We start from the raw sequence: 14,701 nt of genomic DNA, 5'->3' as shown, positions 1-14,701 counted from the left end.
TTTGTGATTTTTTAAATGAAAGAAATGTAATTATTTTCTGCAGGCCAAAGCTAGCCTCACAGGGTTTCAGGCCTATGAAGGCCCAGTCCTTCCTGGCATCCCTGCTCGTTCCCATTCACTCCGGGCTCTGGGGCCCCAGGTCACTTACAATGGCCTTTTCTCGCCGCTTCCTGGCGTGCCGGACGCTTGGCGTTCCGTCTGAACACGGCCCTCTGCTCTCACATCTGTCAGTGAACAAGCAAAGCAGAGGCACTCACTCTCTGGAGGGACCAAATGGGATTTGGGGGGGCGGAGCTGCTCCAGGAGGCAAGGGACACCTCTCTACAACTCACTCACGAGGGCGGAACTGTTAGAACCCCTCCTGCAGAGGCCCAGTTGCCCCCTCAGCAGTGACAGCCTAGCGCCGTGTGTGGGTCCGAACCCCGACACATGCCTTCTGCTACCTTCTGGGACTGGATGCCTGGGAACCACCGTGTGGTTGATAGGAACCCTTCTGAACCTGGCCTTTTTATGCTTTTGGGGGTAGAAAGGCCCTTTCGCTTCATCATCATATTTGATCTGATGGAAAAAAAAAAACATTTTTGAGGACTTATGTTTTCCTATTTTCCAGATGAAAAGCCTGAGGCTCAGGTTCAGTATGAGATTTGCTGAAAGCTAGAATGTAGGGGAGCCAGAGGAAGGAGCTTTGCTGAATATAGACCCACTGCTCTCTAGTGGTTGGTGCCTGGCCCAGAAGCAACCCTTGCCATCACCGCCCCATGTCCAGTCCAGCCATCTGGCTACTCAGTCTGGATGCACAGCTTGAAGAGGCGCCTGGATGCCACATGCCTGCGCCTTCCTACCTGTCTGCATGCTGCCCTCTCCTCCAGAGGGCCAGGCTGCTGGAGTGCAGGGAGCATGGTATGTGAGGTGCGGCCGAGTCCCAGCTCTGCCACACACCGTCTGCATCCTTGTGGACACAGCGCAGAGGGGAAGAGCGGGGCTCTCAGCCTGTGCTTGTATACTGACTCTACCACCTGCCTGCTGGGTGACCTTGGGCCAAGTTACTTAAGCCCTCTCAGCTTCAGTTCATCTGTAAAATAGGGAGATTCTATTGTATCCACCTCCTTAGCCTTTTATGAGGATCAAGTTAGAAAATGCACATAAATACTATCCCAGGAACTGCTTGATAATCACATGCTGTATATTCTATTAAACCTTTTTGAGCCTCAGCTTCCTTACCTATAAAATGGGGATAAGAAGCAGATGCATCTTCCAAGCGCACCCGTGAAGCTCAAATAGGGTAATAGAGGGGGATGTGAAGTGCAGACTTTTAAGTGCTATACAACAATGTTATCATCATCTATTTGCAATGGAGTTGGCGGTTTCTCCACTTGAAGAGCTGAGAGTGACTGGAAGGTACCGTGGGATTTGGGGTTTGTGTTGTTAAACCAGCTCAAAGTGTTTCCCGTTGACCGGTGTTTGGTAGTGGAAGCACAGGTAAAGAAATGTGGGTCCGGAGAAGACTGATGACCAGTTTACCAGACTTACCTGCCAGGCAGCTAAACAGGAACAGCGTTAACCAATTAACTTTCTCTAGAGAGCAGAAAAAGCCAGCCCGAACTTGGCCCAAAAGCAAGAAGCGAGAAAGGAGAAGCCATGGGGGTTTCTACAGAGGCTCCCAACTCTTTGCCAGCAAGCCTATGGACGCAGGCCATACCCACACACTCCCGAACTGGTCAGCGGGAGAAAGCCAGGCAGCTCCAGCTCTAGCTCTAGCCTTGGGGGCTGTATTTAAAGAGGAAGAGAACCTCAGTAGCTTCTGAACAAACGTTGCAGAAACAATGCCTAATGTGGACACCGAGTCATTTAGCTCACAGCAACCACTGAGGAAAGAACGGCCAGAAAAAGGACTCAGAGAAGATGGCTCTGACTTGTCATCCTGGCTTACTGTATAGAAGGACTTTTAGAGAAATCATTGGGGAACTCATTTTCAGTAAGATAGTCCAGGGCTTCTTAACATTAGTGTCTGGAGAATGCCCTAAAATTGAATGTCCAGTAGATGTCTACGCACATATGAACGGGGAGAAGAGTCTTGCTTTAATCAGATTTTCAAACTGCTGGTATAGATGTATAAAAAGAAAGCTGAATTTTTCTAAGGTATCTTTCTATTACCTAATTCTGGTGTTCAGAGTATGGCACTCTGGTGACTAGTCATCATCACCTGGGAACATGGTAGAAATGCAAATTTTCCACCCCCAACCCTAGACCTACAGAATCAGACACTCAGTGGGTGGGACCCAGCCATCTGCATGGTAACCAGCCCTCCAGGTGACTCAGCGGCACAGCTCTAGACTCAAGGCTACCATCTAGTGGTCATTCAGGTGCATCTCAGGCAGAGAGTTTGGGTCCTGCATCTATGGACGGACCTCAGGCCTTCTCCAGGAAGAGTCAGATCTTGCTGAGATGAGGAAAAGAAGCAACCTGTCTCCACTAAAATATGCCAGACCTCCATTCTTTCTGCCCAGCTCCCCGCTGACTTTTGGGCCAGCTCCCTCTGCAATCTGGTTCAGTGAGCAAAGATAAGCAAACAGGCTCATGACGCATCATCATCCCTGTGCGAAGAGCTCCCAGGGGGGCAGCTGACTGCGGAGAGTCACAGTGCGACTCAGCAACACCGAGAAATGAGAATAAACCTTACCACGGCTTTAAATCCAGGTATTTTTCAGAACACAGATTAGAATTATGCTAATCTTTTTACATGTAAGTGCCACATAGGCATTAAACTGTGTGGGTAGACATATGTTTCCACAAAAACCTATCCACTTTACAAATTTAAAGCAGAAAACGGATGAATAAAGGATAAGTTCATTTAGACACAAAGCCACGAGTGGCCAGAAAGTAGGTGTTCTTCCTTTCCTGAGGCCAGGACATTTGGGCCGCTCCCGACTGTCACTCAGCGGGCTCTGCTTACCTCCAGGGCCTATAACCAGAACACAGACCACACAAAGAAACACAGCCCTGGTGTCAAGGCTCTTCCCTCTCCTGGCCCCTGGGAACTGGAGTCCTCAGCTGCCCATCATCCCTCCTGAGGCCACCCATCCATACCTGAAGGTCCTTTGGGTGGCTGGTGACCGGGAGCGGCAGGATGAGGAGCCGGAGCTGGAGCGGCTGCGGGAACAGAGCCGCCGACTGGCCTTGCTTGGTGGGCTCTGGTAGGGGCAGTGGTCAGAATGAGGGGGGCTGACCCCTGAGTCCTCTTCATCGTCCTCCTCCTCCTCCTCCTCCTCCAGGAGGAAGCTGCTCTCACCACTGCTGCTGCTGCTGTCCTCAAAGACAGTGTCATATTCGGGGCTCTTGCAGGAGGCCAGCTCTTCATCCTCCAGGGCGGCCTCCAGGAGCCCAAAGTGCTTGGTGAGGCTGGCGCGGATCTCGTGGTCTCTCAGCAGCAGATTGTCCTTGGGAGATGCACCTGCGTCACAGCTTCTGCTTTCCTCCCTACCGGAGGCCTGCACCGCAGCCCGCAGGGCACCTTGCTGGGGCCAGTCCTCAAGGTGGACCCCAGATGGCTCCCAGGACCTCAGCACCTTCCTCTGCAGGGCACCCTCTGGCTTGAGCACCTGGCAGTAGTCATGGTCTCCAAAGGAACAGGAGAAGGGGCGCTTCTGACCAGCCTGGGAGGCTGGCTGGGCTGTGGCATGCCGCAGGTGGGACAGGAGCTCGCTTCGCTCCGGGTGCTTCTTTGGCAGCTTGTGGGCCGCCCCTGTGGCCGCCCCGAGCTGGAGGCCCTCTGGGGTGGGGAGGCTGGGAGCTACGTCCTTGCCTGGGCTGTGCTTGATGTCTGGCTTGAAGGGGTCCTCCTCTGTGGGCTTGTATGGAGGTGTGGTGGGTGGGGTGAGTCCTACCCATGCAAAAGGAGAAGCACATGAAGTAGAGACAGATCACTGAAACCCTAGTTTGGGATGGCAAAGTGTGCCCCCACTTCCCCAACCCAATGTATGGCGGGCATCACTAATGGGTCACCATACTGCGGGATGAGCCTGGACATGGCCTGGGCTCCTCACACAGTCCATCATCAATTCTTTGGAGCCAGCATGTGATGAAATCCATTTGCCATCCATTCTGTAGCATGACAATGGTAGCTGAAGCCTCCAGGTCGTCCAGGCATTCAACAAACCCCCTCAACTCTTCTTCCCAACAGCCTCTGACGTCTCCCAGGGGAGAGAGGGAACAGGCACCAGAGAAAACCTCCCACCTAGATTTGACCACCAGTGTCCTTAGTGCTCCTGAATCTGACGTTAGCCTGTATCCTCCCCCAGAAGGAATTTGCTAAAATGTCACAAATCACTTCCTCTCTGGGGCTCCCGAAGTCTACAGGATCCAGACAGAATCCCTCAGCCTGGCATTCCTCTTAGCCTTTTGCGGTTGCTCTTTGCTGACCCCCTAGTTCTGCCATGTCATGATGTCAGGTGAGCAGTGTTCTCGCGTGCACCTGAACTTTCTCTCCTCTGTGCCTACACTCACATCGACGCTGCCGCCGAGGAGGCCTTCCCCTTGTCGCTCCGACTTCTACTCATTCTGCGAGCCCAGCTCAAGTGCCCCCTCCTCCGAGTGCCCTGCAAATCCGCCCAGGCCCCGCTCCTGCCCCCCACACCTCACCTCTGTGCTCCCAGAGCTCTTGCACCCATTTTGGAACCAGTGCACACAGAACAGTACTCGTCGCAGTGTGAGTCTGTCTCCCACACAAGACTGTGGCTCTTTCTTTTCTGACCGCAACATCAGCTCACGTGCTGGCTGTTGGCAGCTGAACAGCTGAGCCGGGCCCTGAGCCTCCTCCTTATAATGCCCTCGTTGTGTATCTCAAAACCCAGTGTGGCCTATGATGTAGTGGCAGGGAGGGCTCACTGGGGTACCCCTTACTGCCTGAGGGGCTGCTCAGTATGGGGGACTCATTGCTAGGGGTCGTGCCAGCTCCCCCATGGGCATCCCACAGCTGAGCCCCTGGCTCACCTGCCGTGCCACAGAGCTCCACCGTCAAGGTCTGCTCAAAGCTCTTCTTGCCAAAAGGAGGGTCACTGGTAGGGACAGGGAGGACAGAAAGGAAAGAGGCCAGTCAGCAGCAGGCCCCACCTCCCTGAGCACCAGGAGGGCAAGGGGAACCTGTGACAGACCCTGGTTCTGCCGCCCGAGGAACTGAGGCCCGGGGAGAATTTGTTGGGGATGCCCTCCACCCCCATCCTGGCTCTTAGAGGAATTCAAAGCTGCATAGCTCTTTTAGGATACGCGGGACAGATCTACTGGAGCGTGGAGACAGGGCAAGCAGACAACTTCATTTTGCAGACCGAGCACCTGAGGCCCAGTGAAGGGCGCAGACCTGCCCGAAATAACGCAGCAGCATCAACTTTTCCCTGTGAAGAATAGAGCTCCTTCCCTGGGTCTGGAGAGGACGAGTTCTAAAAACAAACTCCTTTCTAAGGGAGCCCAGCTCCTGAGGGCCACACAGGACAACTGAGGGCATGGGCACGGAGCCAGGCCAGCCCCCCCAACATACACCCTCAACAGGATGAGGTCTCATGGAATAATAAACCAGTAATTTCCAAAAATTTACCTTTGTGACAAGGTCAGCATGAGGCACCTGGGAGAGTCTGAAAAGAAAAAAATATATATATTAAGGTTCTTCAACATGGCATTGCTAGCCAATGTTTCCTTCTGGAGAAGACCCCAAGCACAGGTATGCGACCCGAAAACCTCTGTCATTTTTAGGGAAGGGCAGGGACAACTCAAAGCCACCTTCTTTCCCAGGGTGGGAAACAACATTAACCACTACAGGATCAACGGGATTTTGCAGAAAAGAGAAGGGTACGAGGGCGACCCCTTCTGGCCACACAGTGTAGCACTGCCGGGTCGAGCTTGCTCCCAAGGCCAGGAGCTGTGGGCTCTGACACAGCTGGATGCAGGACTAACTAGCTGAAGGAATCACTGTGCCTCCGTTTGTGTCTTAAAATGAAGAGTATAACAGAACCTACCACACAGGCTTCCTGTGAGAGGTCGATGGGGATAATCTGTGATAGACCAGTGCCTGGCACAGTAAGTACACAATAGATAAATGTTATTATCACCCCTACGATTACCATTTAAAATTCAACTTCACTGTGGAGCTGAATGTATAGAAACACCTTCTGACACATCATCACCCAGGAAGTCTTCTGCGGAGCACTTATCACAATATGTCATTGTCTTCCTTTTTTGCTTACTTTTGGATCGCCCGTCTCCCTCACTGAAACACAAGTCCCATCCAGGCAGGCATCTCACGCCTTGTTCATTAAGTGGCGCCTGGCCCGTGCATAATGGAAAACTCAGAGCTTTGGGGGTGATGCCTGAAGACCCGCCCAACGAGCCATCATATAGAAAGGGAAGTTGAGAGCCAGAGAGGGGAAGGGACTTGCCCAGCAGTGGGGTACGCCGTGTCCCATCCCTGCCCCCTCTCTTGCAGACCACCGACTCCGACTACCTCTGGAAGGAAGCCGTGAGCAGCTGGGGTCCTCGTCTGTGTCCCCACAGCCACTCTCACAGGGGCTCTCCAGAGCCGGGATCTGGGGTCTCTGGAGTTGCTGCTGGTCTTGGCCACTGTCCTCATCCGTAGGGCTGCCCAGCTCCCCCTCCGTGTCATAGGCCTCAGGAGCCAGGCCCAGTGAGGGCAGAGATCCTTGAGGCTCCGTGGAGACCAGCGATTCCTCGGTGAACGTCAGCCAGGGGCCCAGCTCAGGGTTCAGCCTCCTGGAACGCCGCACGGGGCACACCAGGCTCTCCAGCTTCCTCCCCAGCCTGGTCCATGGCGAGCCTCGGCCTAGCCTTTTCGGGCCCCACTCTTCCTCCTCCACCTCCTCCCCCTCCTCTTCTTTTTCTTCCTCCGCCTCGTCTTCCTCCTCTTGCTGCAGCCTGGCTGACCGGCTGACCCGTCCTTTCACCTCCAGCCTCAGTGGGCGCAGGCTGGGTCTGGGCCCAGTGCTCTTGGGCGAAGCGGCTATCCTCACCTCCTCCACTGGGGATGGGCGACCAGAGGAGGCCTGGCTGTCCTGGGGCCGGGGCCGGGGCTTGAGGGAGGCGTAGACAGGTGTGGCCAGGCGGTAGGGTTTGCTGACATCGCATAGGACGTCTTGAGCCAGAAGTTCCCTCAGGATGGAGAACTCAGCCCAGGAGGCTTTGGAAGGGTGCTGGGACCGGGCCCAGGGTCTGACCTGCTTGGAGGGGTTTCTGCAGGGCTGAGGGGCCGGCTCTGCGGCCTGGGGGGGCAGCTTCCTCTGGGGGAGGCAGTAAGTGTGCATGTAGCGAATGAGCTGTACCACCGCCTGCATGTTTTCCAGGGGAACCTGGGTACTGGGGCCTGCTGCACTCAGCACTGGGGAGTCCTGGGGAGAGGCTGGAGCTGGCTGGGGGCTCGGGCAGGCCTCACCCGGCTCCTCGTCCTCCTTGGCAGGGAGCCGGGGACTCAGTGGGGCTGGTGGCTGCAGGCCCCTATCTGGGGAGCGGGCTTTAGCCCGGAGGCAGGATGGCACGGAGACGAGGTGCTTATGCAGTTCTGTACAACTCCGGCTCTGAGACTGCATTGTGGGGGCCTTCTTTTCTTGGGTGCTGTCCACCTAGAGAGGGAAAGGGACCACAGTGAGGAGGAAGGCTCGCACTGCTCTCCCCCTCTGCCCCATCAGGCAGCCACTGGCTAGGCCTAGCATGTCTCACCTGGATTATTGAAATCACCAGGTTTCATCCACCTTACCCCCAGCTTCCAGCACAGGGCCCAGCACCTGGCAGTGCTCAGGCAATGAGTGAAGGAATGAGCAGCCTCCTAACATGGACTTTGCCCCTTTCAGATTCACCGCAAAGCCTGCCCTGGCTGGCCATCCCTCTCTCCTGCACTACGGCCTTCAGTAAGAGCGCCAAAAAGTACATTAGTGGTTGCCTGGAGCAGGCGTGGGAACAGATTAACTGTAATGGAGGCACTGGGGATCTTCCCGGGATGATGGCAATGTTCTAAAACTGGGTTGTGGTCATGGCTGCACGACTCCGTAAATTCACTAAAAATCATTGACTTGTACTTCTAAAACAGGTGCCTTTTATGATATGTAAGTGGCACCTCCTTAAAGCTTTTTAAAAAAGAAAAGAAAAATTCAGTAGCTACCCAGTACCCATCAGATAAAGGGGCCGAGGCCCCTCGGCCAGGTGTTAAGGGCCTTCTGCAGTCCAGCCCTGCTGCCAGCTCTCTCTAGCCTTATCTATCCCCTCTTGTCCATACGGGGCATTTCCTCCAGTGCACTTGTCTCTTTGCTGGGCTCAGATGGCTGTCAGGTGTCTCTCACATTCCTGGGGCACTTCCTAGCTTCCTAGAGGACAAAGAGCTGGCTCCCCAAAAAGCTTAGCTGCTGCCCCCTTGACAGATGGAACATGAGGGGCAGGCCTTTATTTTCGGAAAGCAGCCAGGACAAGTAGGGAGAGCGCACAGGGACAGGACCCTACCCCAAGGGGAGCCCAGGCAGGGGACAGGTTCCTACACAGAGCCACCATTGGAGAGAGATGCCATCTGATTCTGCCCTCAGGGTGTGGGATTGTAGGCAACAGTCCCTTTAGGAGTGTCCCAGGCCAAGAGCAGAAGGGCTGAGCAGAGGCTTTGAGTAACAGGAACTCCAGAAAATCACCTCTGAAACCTCTCCTTGGAAGCCTTATAAGATGGAGCCCAAGGAGGAAGTGGGACTCGCTTCACTCCTGGGTGTTTGCGATAGAGTTTTCAACTCCCCAGTGGCTCCCTGGAAATGAAATCCACACCCCTTATTGTTGTCTCCACAACCATGAGCTCTTATGTTTTGGGCTGTCACCCCATTAGAATTAGCCCCCTGAGGGCAGGCCACATCTTCCTGGTCCCCAATCTAACCCAGTGCCTAACTCCGTGCCTGGAACATGGACGTGTACGAGAACGGTCAGGGCTCTTTCTAGAATCTCAAACTGTCCTAGGTCTCAAGAAGTGCCCAGCATGCCAGCTACAAGGCTGTGTGAGGAGCAAGGAGGGGACTGGAAGTTGATCGAACTTGATATCCCTAACGAGAGCTAATGGTTGTACCTCCCAGAAGCTACCTGGGGGCCCAGGTGGGCTTGGGGGCATGTGCAAAAATACCTTGACACAAGGCCGCTGACTTTGGGACCTGAGGCCTGCCTGGCACCAGGCGGTCCCTTCCTTCTGAGTGTCAGAGCTTGATGCTGGGTAGGAGGTGGCGAGCAGGAGCTTCTGCAGCTGCGGGAGAAGCAGAGGGGAGAGGAGCTGGGGCTGAGCCGTAGCCAGGAGACATGGAGAAGCAACGTGGGTAGAGGCCTGAACCTGAGCTAGCCCCTCGGGACTGACCACACCCTGACCTGGGTCATCATAGGACCATGGGAAGAACACAAGATGGGCATTTAATGACCTAGAATACATCCCCAATATATTAAGCACAGAGAGCAGATTGTCTAACAACCCCAAACACATATAAGCATCCCAATAAAATGTACAATCCTTTTCAGAGTTAATTACCCAAGAAGAATATCTGTGACTTTGAGAAACCCAAACAGATCTTGGGTAATATCTGCCCGTTCTACTTTTAAATGTGGTGTATGTACTTTATTGGGACCCTCTGCATCTGCTTGTAACACACGCATGCACGCACACACAAAATCTGGAAGGCTGGCTACCACAATAATTCTTTGGCATAGGATTCCAGCTGATTTTCCTTTTGTTCTTTTTGCTTATTCATGTTGTTTTTAAATTCGTTTTTTTGTTTTTGTTTTTGTTTTTTTTTAAGTAGACTTCTAACTGGTGGGAAAAAATATACCACAAATACTAATGAGTAGACAATTACAAGCAAGTCTCCTCCTGCCAAGGTCCCTTTCTCTACCCCAGAAGCAACTACTATTAACCACTTTCTTGAGACTCTGTCATGAGGTGGGGTTCGATCACACAAGAATGTACGCGTACATAGCACCTCCAGCCCCCCAGCTGTCCCTACACAAGTGGACGCACACGATACTCAAGCTTGTCTGGCTCTCCTAATTTTTCTGTAAAAACTGTGGAGACTCTTACACTTCTGCACCCAGAGAACAGGTGCACAGCGCATCCCAGCTGCGGGAGCCGGGAGCTAAGCGCACCAAAGGCCCACCAAAGACCCTGTCACAGTCAAGGTTGAGAATAAGTTCGGAAGTATGACAGGTTTTGCTATAGCACTGAGTGCTTCCTCGGGGGACATGCGCCCCAGTCATCCCAGCGAGGAGTGCCAAAGGCTTGGGAACTGGAGAAAAGGCCATCCCACATACCTCTAGGAGCTGGAGGATTGCCCCGCCTCACCTAGACCCCAAACCAACACACACATGTGTGTGATCCTCTGACATGGACCGGAGTGAAGGGACCTGGTCTGGCCCAGCCCAGCCCCAACTCAGCATGAGGCCTTGGGTGAGTGTTTTCTCTCTCCAGGCCTTGGCTTCTCCATTGGTGTGACAGGGGCAGGTGAATGAAATGACTGGATCTGAACCGCTTTCGACTCAGGAGTCCCTCTAAGAATACACTAGACGCTGCTAACCTCAGAAAAACGCACAGGTATATAGAGGTCCGTGGGCCCCTGTCAGGCCATTGGTGGACTCTGTGGGATCCGTGACTGTGAGTTAAGAACTGGGCATTTGAATAACATCTCAGGGCCTTTCTAAGACTCTATCGGTGTGCTAGGAGTCTAGAGGGTGAGTCTGTTTCCCGTGTGCCTAGCACAGTGCCTGAGACAGGTGCTCGAAAACCTGTCGAATGTGTGGAATGGAGGCAGTTTAAGGCACGGGAAGGAACAATCTGTGACCAGCAGGGGTCGCTCTCTGCCTCTCGGAAATTTGGTCCCTCTCCAGAGCCCCAGCAGAAATGGCACTGAGATTCCTCATTACTAATGGTCGTGCTGGACTATTACTTAGATAGCATTTATTGAGCAACTTCTATGTGCTATGCACTGTTCTAAGTGCTTTACATATAGTACCTGCTGTATTCCTCCTCACAGCCTTTGAGATAGGCACTATTTTTGACCCCACGTTACAGACCAGGAAGCTGAGTCAGGGAGAGGTCAGGGACACAAGCTGAGATTCAAACCCAGGAGGCCCGATTCCAGTTTGAAAGGAAGCAGGACCCCCATCGGCAGGAGCCACAACGTGGGACTGAACATACTCATGTGTCCAGCACACACTAGCTGCTGGGGGTACTTAAAGGCAGCAGAAAAGAAGGAAAGACATTCTGGACCAGGAGGCAGAACACCTGGGCTCTAGCCTCTGCTGTGCGACCACGGAAGAGGCCCTCCCCACTCTGGGTGTCTGTTATCACATCGCTGGGCTTGATGGTCACTAGCGGCCTTTCTAGCTCAAAACTCTCTGTGACTCAAGACTCCCCCCCCAGCTCTAACAGTCTCTAAGTTTCCAAATCTCGCCAGCCCCCAGGGGCCACAGCACCAATGTGAGGAGCCTAAAACAGGTGAGTGTAGCTGGACTTCACATTCCGCGCGACACCTCAGCTTCCAATACACAAAGGGCAATGGCTTTGAGCAACCGAGGTCTAGAGCCCTCTGAGAATCTGATAAAAGCTGAGACCTTCTCCCGAGAAAGCATATCCTCATGTCCCGCATATACTTACACAGATAGCATTTAATTTTTGCTAGCGGGGGGTAAAAACTGGTCCAACCTCTTTGGAGGGCAATCTGGAAATACCTGTCTAAACTGGAAAAATCACATTACCTGTAGACACAGAATTCCATTTCTAGGAATTTACCCACTTACATGTGGCAAAGGCCTGAACCAGGACAACAACTACAGCACTGTAGCAATAAAGCAGTTGAAACAAGATAAATATCCATTAACCAAGGAATTGATTAAATAAACTATGCTATAACCTATGCAGACAACAAAAAGGATGAAACAGAGCTACTTGTGCTCATCTGAAAGAGTTTCTAAGACACACAGTTCAATGAGAAAAGCGAGGTGCGGGAAGCGTATAATGTAGGCCCCCTTTTGTTGTTAAAAAAAAAAAAAAAAAAACGGTGAAAGAGGAAAGTCACATAACAGATCAGGAAGCATGGAAACCTCCGGGGAAGGAAAAATCGATTGTGAGATGGGTAAGGAGGTTTTGCTTTAACTGTCCACATTTCCTGCTTAGATTTTTATTGTGTGTGTATGTATAATCTTTAGGAAAATGTTCGCATGTGATTTTAAGGGTTTGCAGCACAAGGTGAATCCACGAAACCCCAAAGGGCCTACGGAATGCGGGTGAAGCCTCCGTGGCTAGTCCAGCTGTACAGGTGGGAAGGTGAGGCCCAGGGAGGCCTCGCACATCCTATCCAGGCTGTTTGCCATGAACCCCACTCCCTACACCCACCACCCCTGAAACCAGGCACCACATCCCAGGCCACCACCATCACTTCAGCTGGAGATAGATTCTCACCAGTGAGAGCTCATCCACCTCAGGGGCCGGAGCCGGGGCCAGGGGCTCCAGGGAGGGGCTGGGGGGCGCAGACGAGGGGGCAGGCGAAACTGAGGTGCAGGATTGTGCATCTCCACCATCCAGAGCTGGGAAGGCGACCAGACCCACGTCATCTTCAGGGATGTCATCCAGGGTCTTGGTGAGTGCTGCCAGGAGGGCCTCATTCTCACTGTCAATTATCTGAAGTGAGGAGGGCAGGTGAAGCAGAGAGGGACATGGTTAGTCAATACCTTGGGCTCATCCGACTTCATGGTGGAAACGTGCTCTGCTCCACAGGCTGCACCACCATCACTGTCCTGCCAAACCCTTTCAGATGCTTCCTCCATCGGGTCCTCTCAGTATTGCTGGGATAGCAGATGCCCGGGGAATGTGTTATCGACTCCAAGAATCCCAGAAGTTTATGAACAGGCAGCAGGTGACACTGGAAATGGCCTTGCCCTGGGAATCCCAATCTGGGCTCTGCTGTTCATCAGCATGTGACCTCGGGCACAGAGCTGCCCCCAGAGAGACACCAAGGACAGCAGCTTGATGCTGCAGCCTCCCTTGTCCAACCCCTGGGACACAGCTCTGAGGCTAGTCTTTGCCATTGGTAGCAGCATCTATGGCAGGTCCCAGCCCCCATGACTCTGGGGCCCAAGAAGACAGTGGAAAGGCTGGAAGCTTCAGGGTTCAACGATGAGAATAACAATCACAACTACTAATTTCCTGCGGGTTCCCAGGACTTGCTTGCCTCATTCATCATGGAGAGTTGTATGGTAGTTGAATTTGGGCTCTGGAGCTGGGATTGAATCCCAGATCCTCTACTTATCAATGGTGGGTCCTTAGTTTTTTCATCTGTCGAATGGAATAACAACTGTACCTACTTCATAAGGTCATCGTTGAGGACTAAATGAGTTAACATATGTAAGATGCTTAGGAAATAGTGCCAGGCACATGATAAGTACTCATTACTATTACTACTACTACTACTGTGATGGTGATGGTGATGATATTGATGGTTATGATGATGGTGATGATGATGGTGATGATGATGATGGTGATGATTGCGGTAATGATGATAGAGATGATGGTGGTAGTGGTAGTGGTTGTGGCACTTTCTCCCCATCTCGTCCCTTCCTCTCTTCCCCTAACACATACATACGGAATGGCTGCTCCGTGCCTGGCATTGTCTAGGCACTGGAGAGATATCATGCCAAGGCTGATATAGCCCCTGCCCTCATGGAGTTTACACTCCAGTGTAGAAAAGAGTTAAACAGAGAAACAAACAAGATCAAAGAGTGAGAAAGACTGGAAAGAAAATAAAAGGAAGCTGTGATGGAGAATGAGAACATGGTATGAAGCTTTACAGGCTATTTTCAAGGTCAACGAAGACGGCTCTGAGCAGCTGAAACTTAAACTTAGGCTGAAAGTTGAGAAGGCACCAGCCAGGCAAAGGGTAGAGGAAAGAAGATTCCAGGCAAAGGGAAAAGCGAGTGCAAAGTCCTGGGACAAAGAATTTGGTCGATGAGAGGAACAGAAAGGCTTGGCAAATACTGTCACAGGTAAACCTCACAACAGCTCCTAAGAGGGATGTACTATTCTAACTTCCATTTTGCAGATGAGGCAACTGAGGCTCTTGGAGGTTGAGCGAGCTGTCCAGGGTCATACAACAAACCCAGATCAGGCGGGGCTTAGACCGAGCACACCATGCACAGATAAACCAAGACCCTTCCTTCTCTGGTGTCTAAGACCTATAACAAGGAGGGTCAGTGAGCACACTTCCAGCCCACTCAGACATCAGCCCACCGCCCCCACACCCCGAAGCCCAGGAGTCTAGAGATCACACCGCCTCTAGGTGAGGCAGCGAGCACCTGATTTGGTAAACCCTGGTTGCTGGGCCTGTTCTGGTGGGAAGTACATTAGGTCACATGATGCCTCCCCCAGCACTCTTTCCCATCCCAGGTCAGGCTGTTTATCCTTTCTTCAGGAAGTTCATCTGAAATACACATCTCGTGACGGCCAAATCTGTTCCAGGCCTTGCAGCCGGAGCAGCAGCTGAGTAATTCAAAGGGACATGGGGAAAGGAGAACAAGCATGTTTGTAATTTTTGGAACAGAGCTAAGAATAAAAGAAAGGTCAAAAGAAGGTTTTGGTTGGGCCTGACCCAGGCCCCGGGGATGGAGGGAGGGCAGATCCAGGCCCACGGACTCTGGCTCAAGAATGTGA

General features: G+C 52.6%; 1 protein-coding gene across 4 annotated transcripts in view; it reads right to left on the bottom strand.

The window, feature by feature from the left end:
- PPARGC1B (PPARG coactivator 1 beta) overlaps nt 1-14,701 on the bottom strand; it is a 101,389-nt gene that overhangs the window by 11,388 nt on the left and 75,300 nt on the right. For 2 of the 4 annotated variants that reach the window (XM_011371143.2, XM_011371144.2), the window contains exons 3-9: nt 12,458-12,676; nt 9,143-9,259; nt 6,491-7,619; nt 5,588-5,624; nt 4,990-5,054; nt 3,088-3,880; nt 149-224 (exon numbers count right to left, since the gene is read on the bottom strand). In XM_011371143.2, coding sequence (XP_011369445.1) covers nt 149-224; nt 3,088-3,880; nt 4,990-5,054; nt 5,588-5,624; nt 6,491-7,619; nt 9,143-9,259; nt 12,458-12,676 — 2,436 coding nt within the window. The remainder of the gene's footprint in view (nt 1-148; nt 225-3,087; nt 3,881-4,989; nt 5,055-5,587; nt 5,625-6,490; nt 7,620-9,142; nt 9,260-12,457; nt 12,677-14,701) is intronic. The other 2 variants (XR_002783050.1, XM_011371145.2) reach the window with 2 other exon arrangements.

This window comes from Pteropus vampyrus, unplaced genomic scaffold, assembly GCF_000151845.1.
Source record: "Pteropus vampyrus isolate Shadow unplaced genomic scaffold, Pvam_2.0 Scaffold185, whole genome shotgun sequence".
Taxonomy (NCBI): Eukaryota; Metazoa; Chordata; class Mammalia; order Chiroptera; family Pteropodidae; genus Pteropus; species Pteropus vampyrus.
This window is presented reverse-complemented; position numbering and strand designations above follow the sequence as displayed.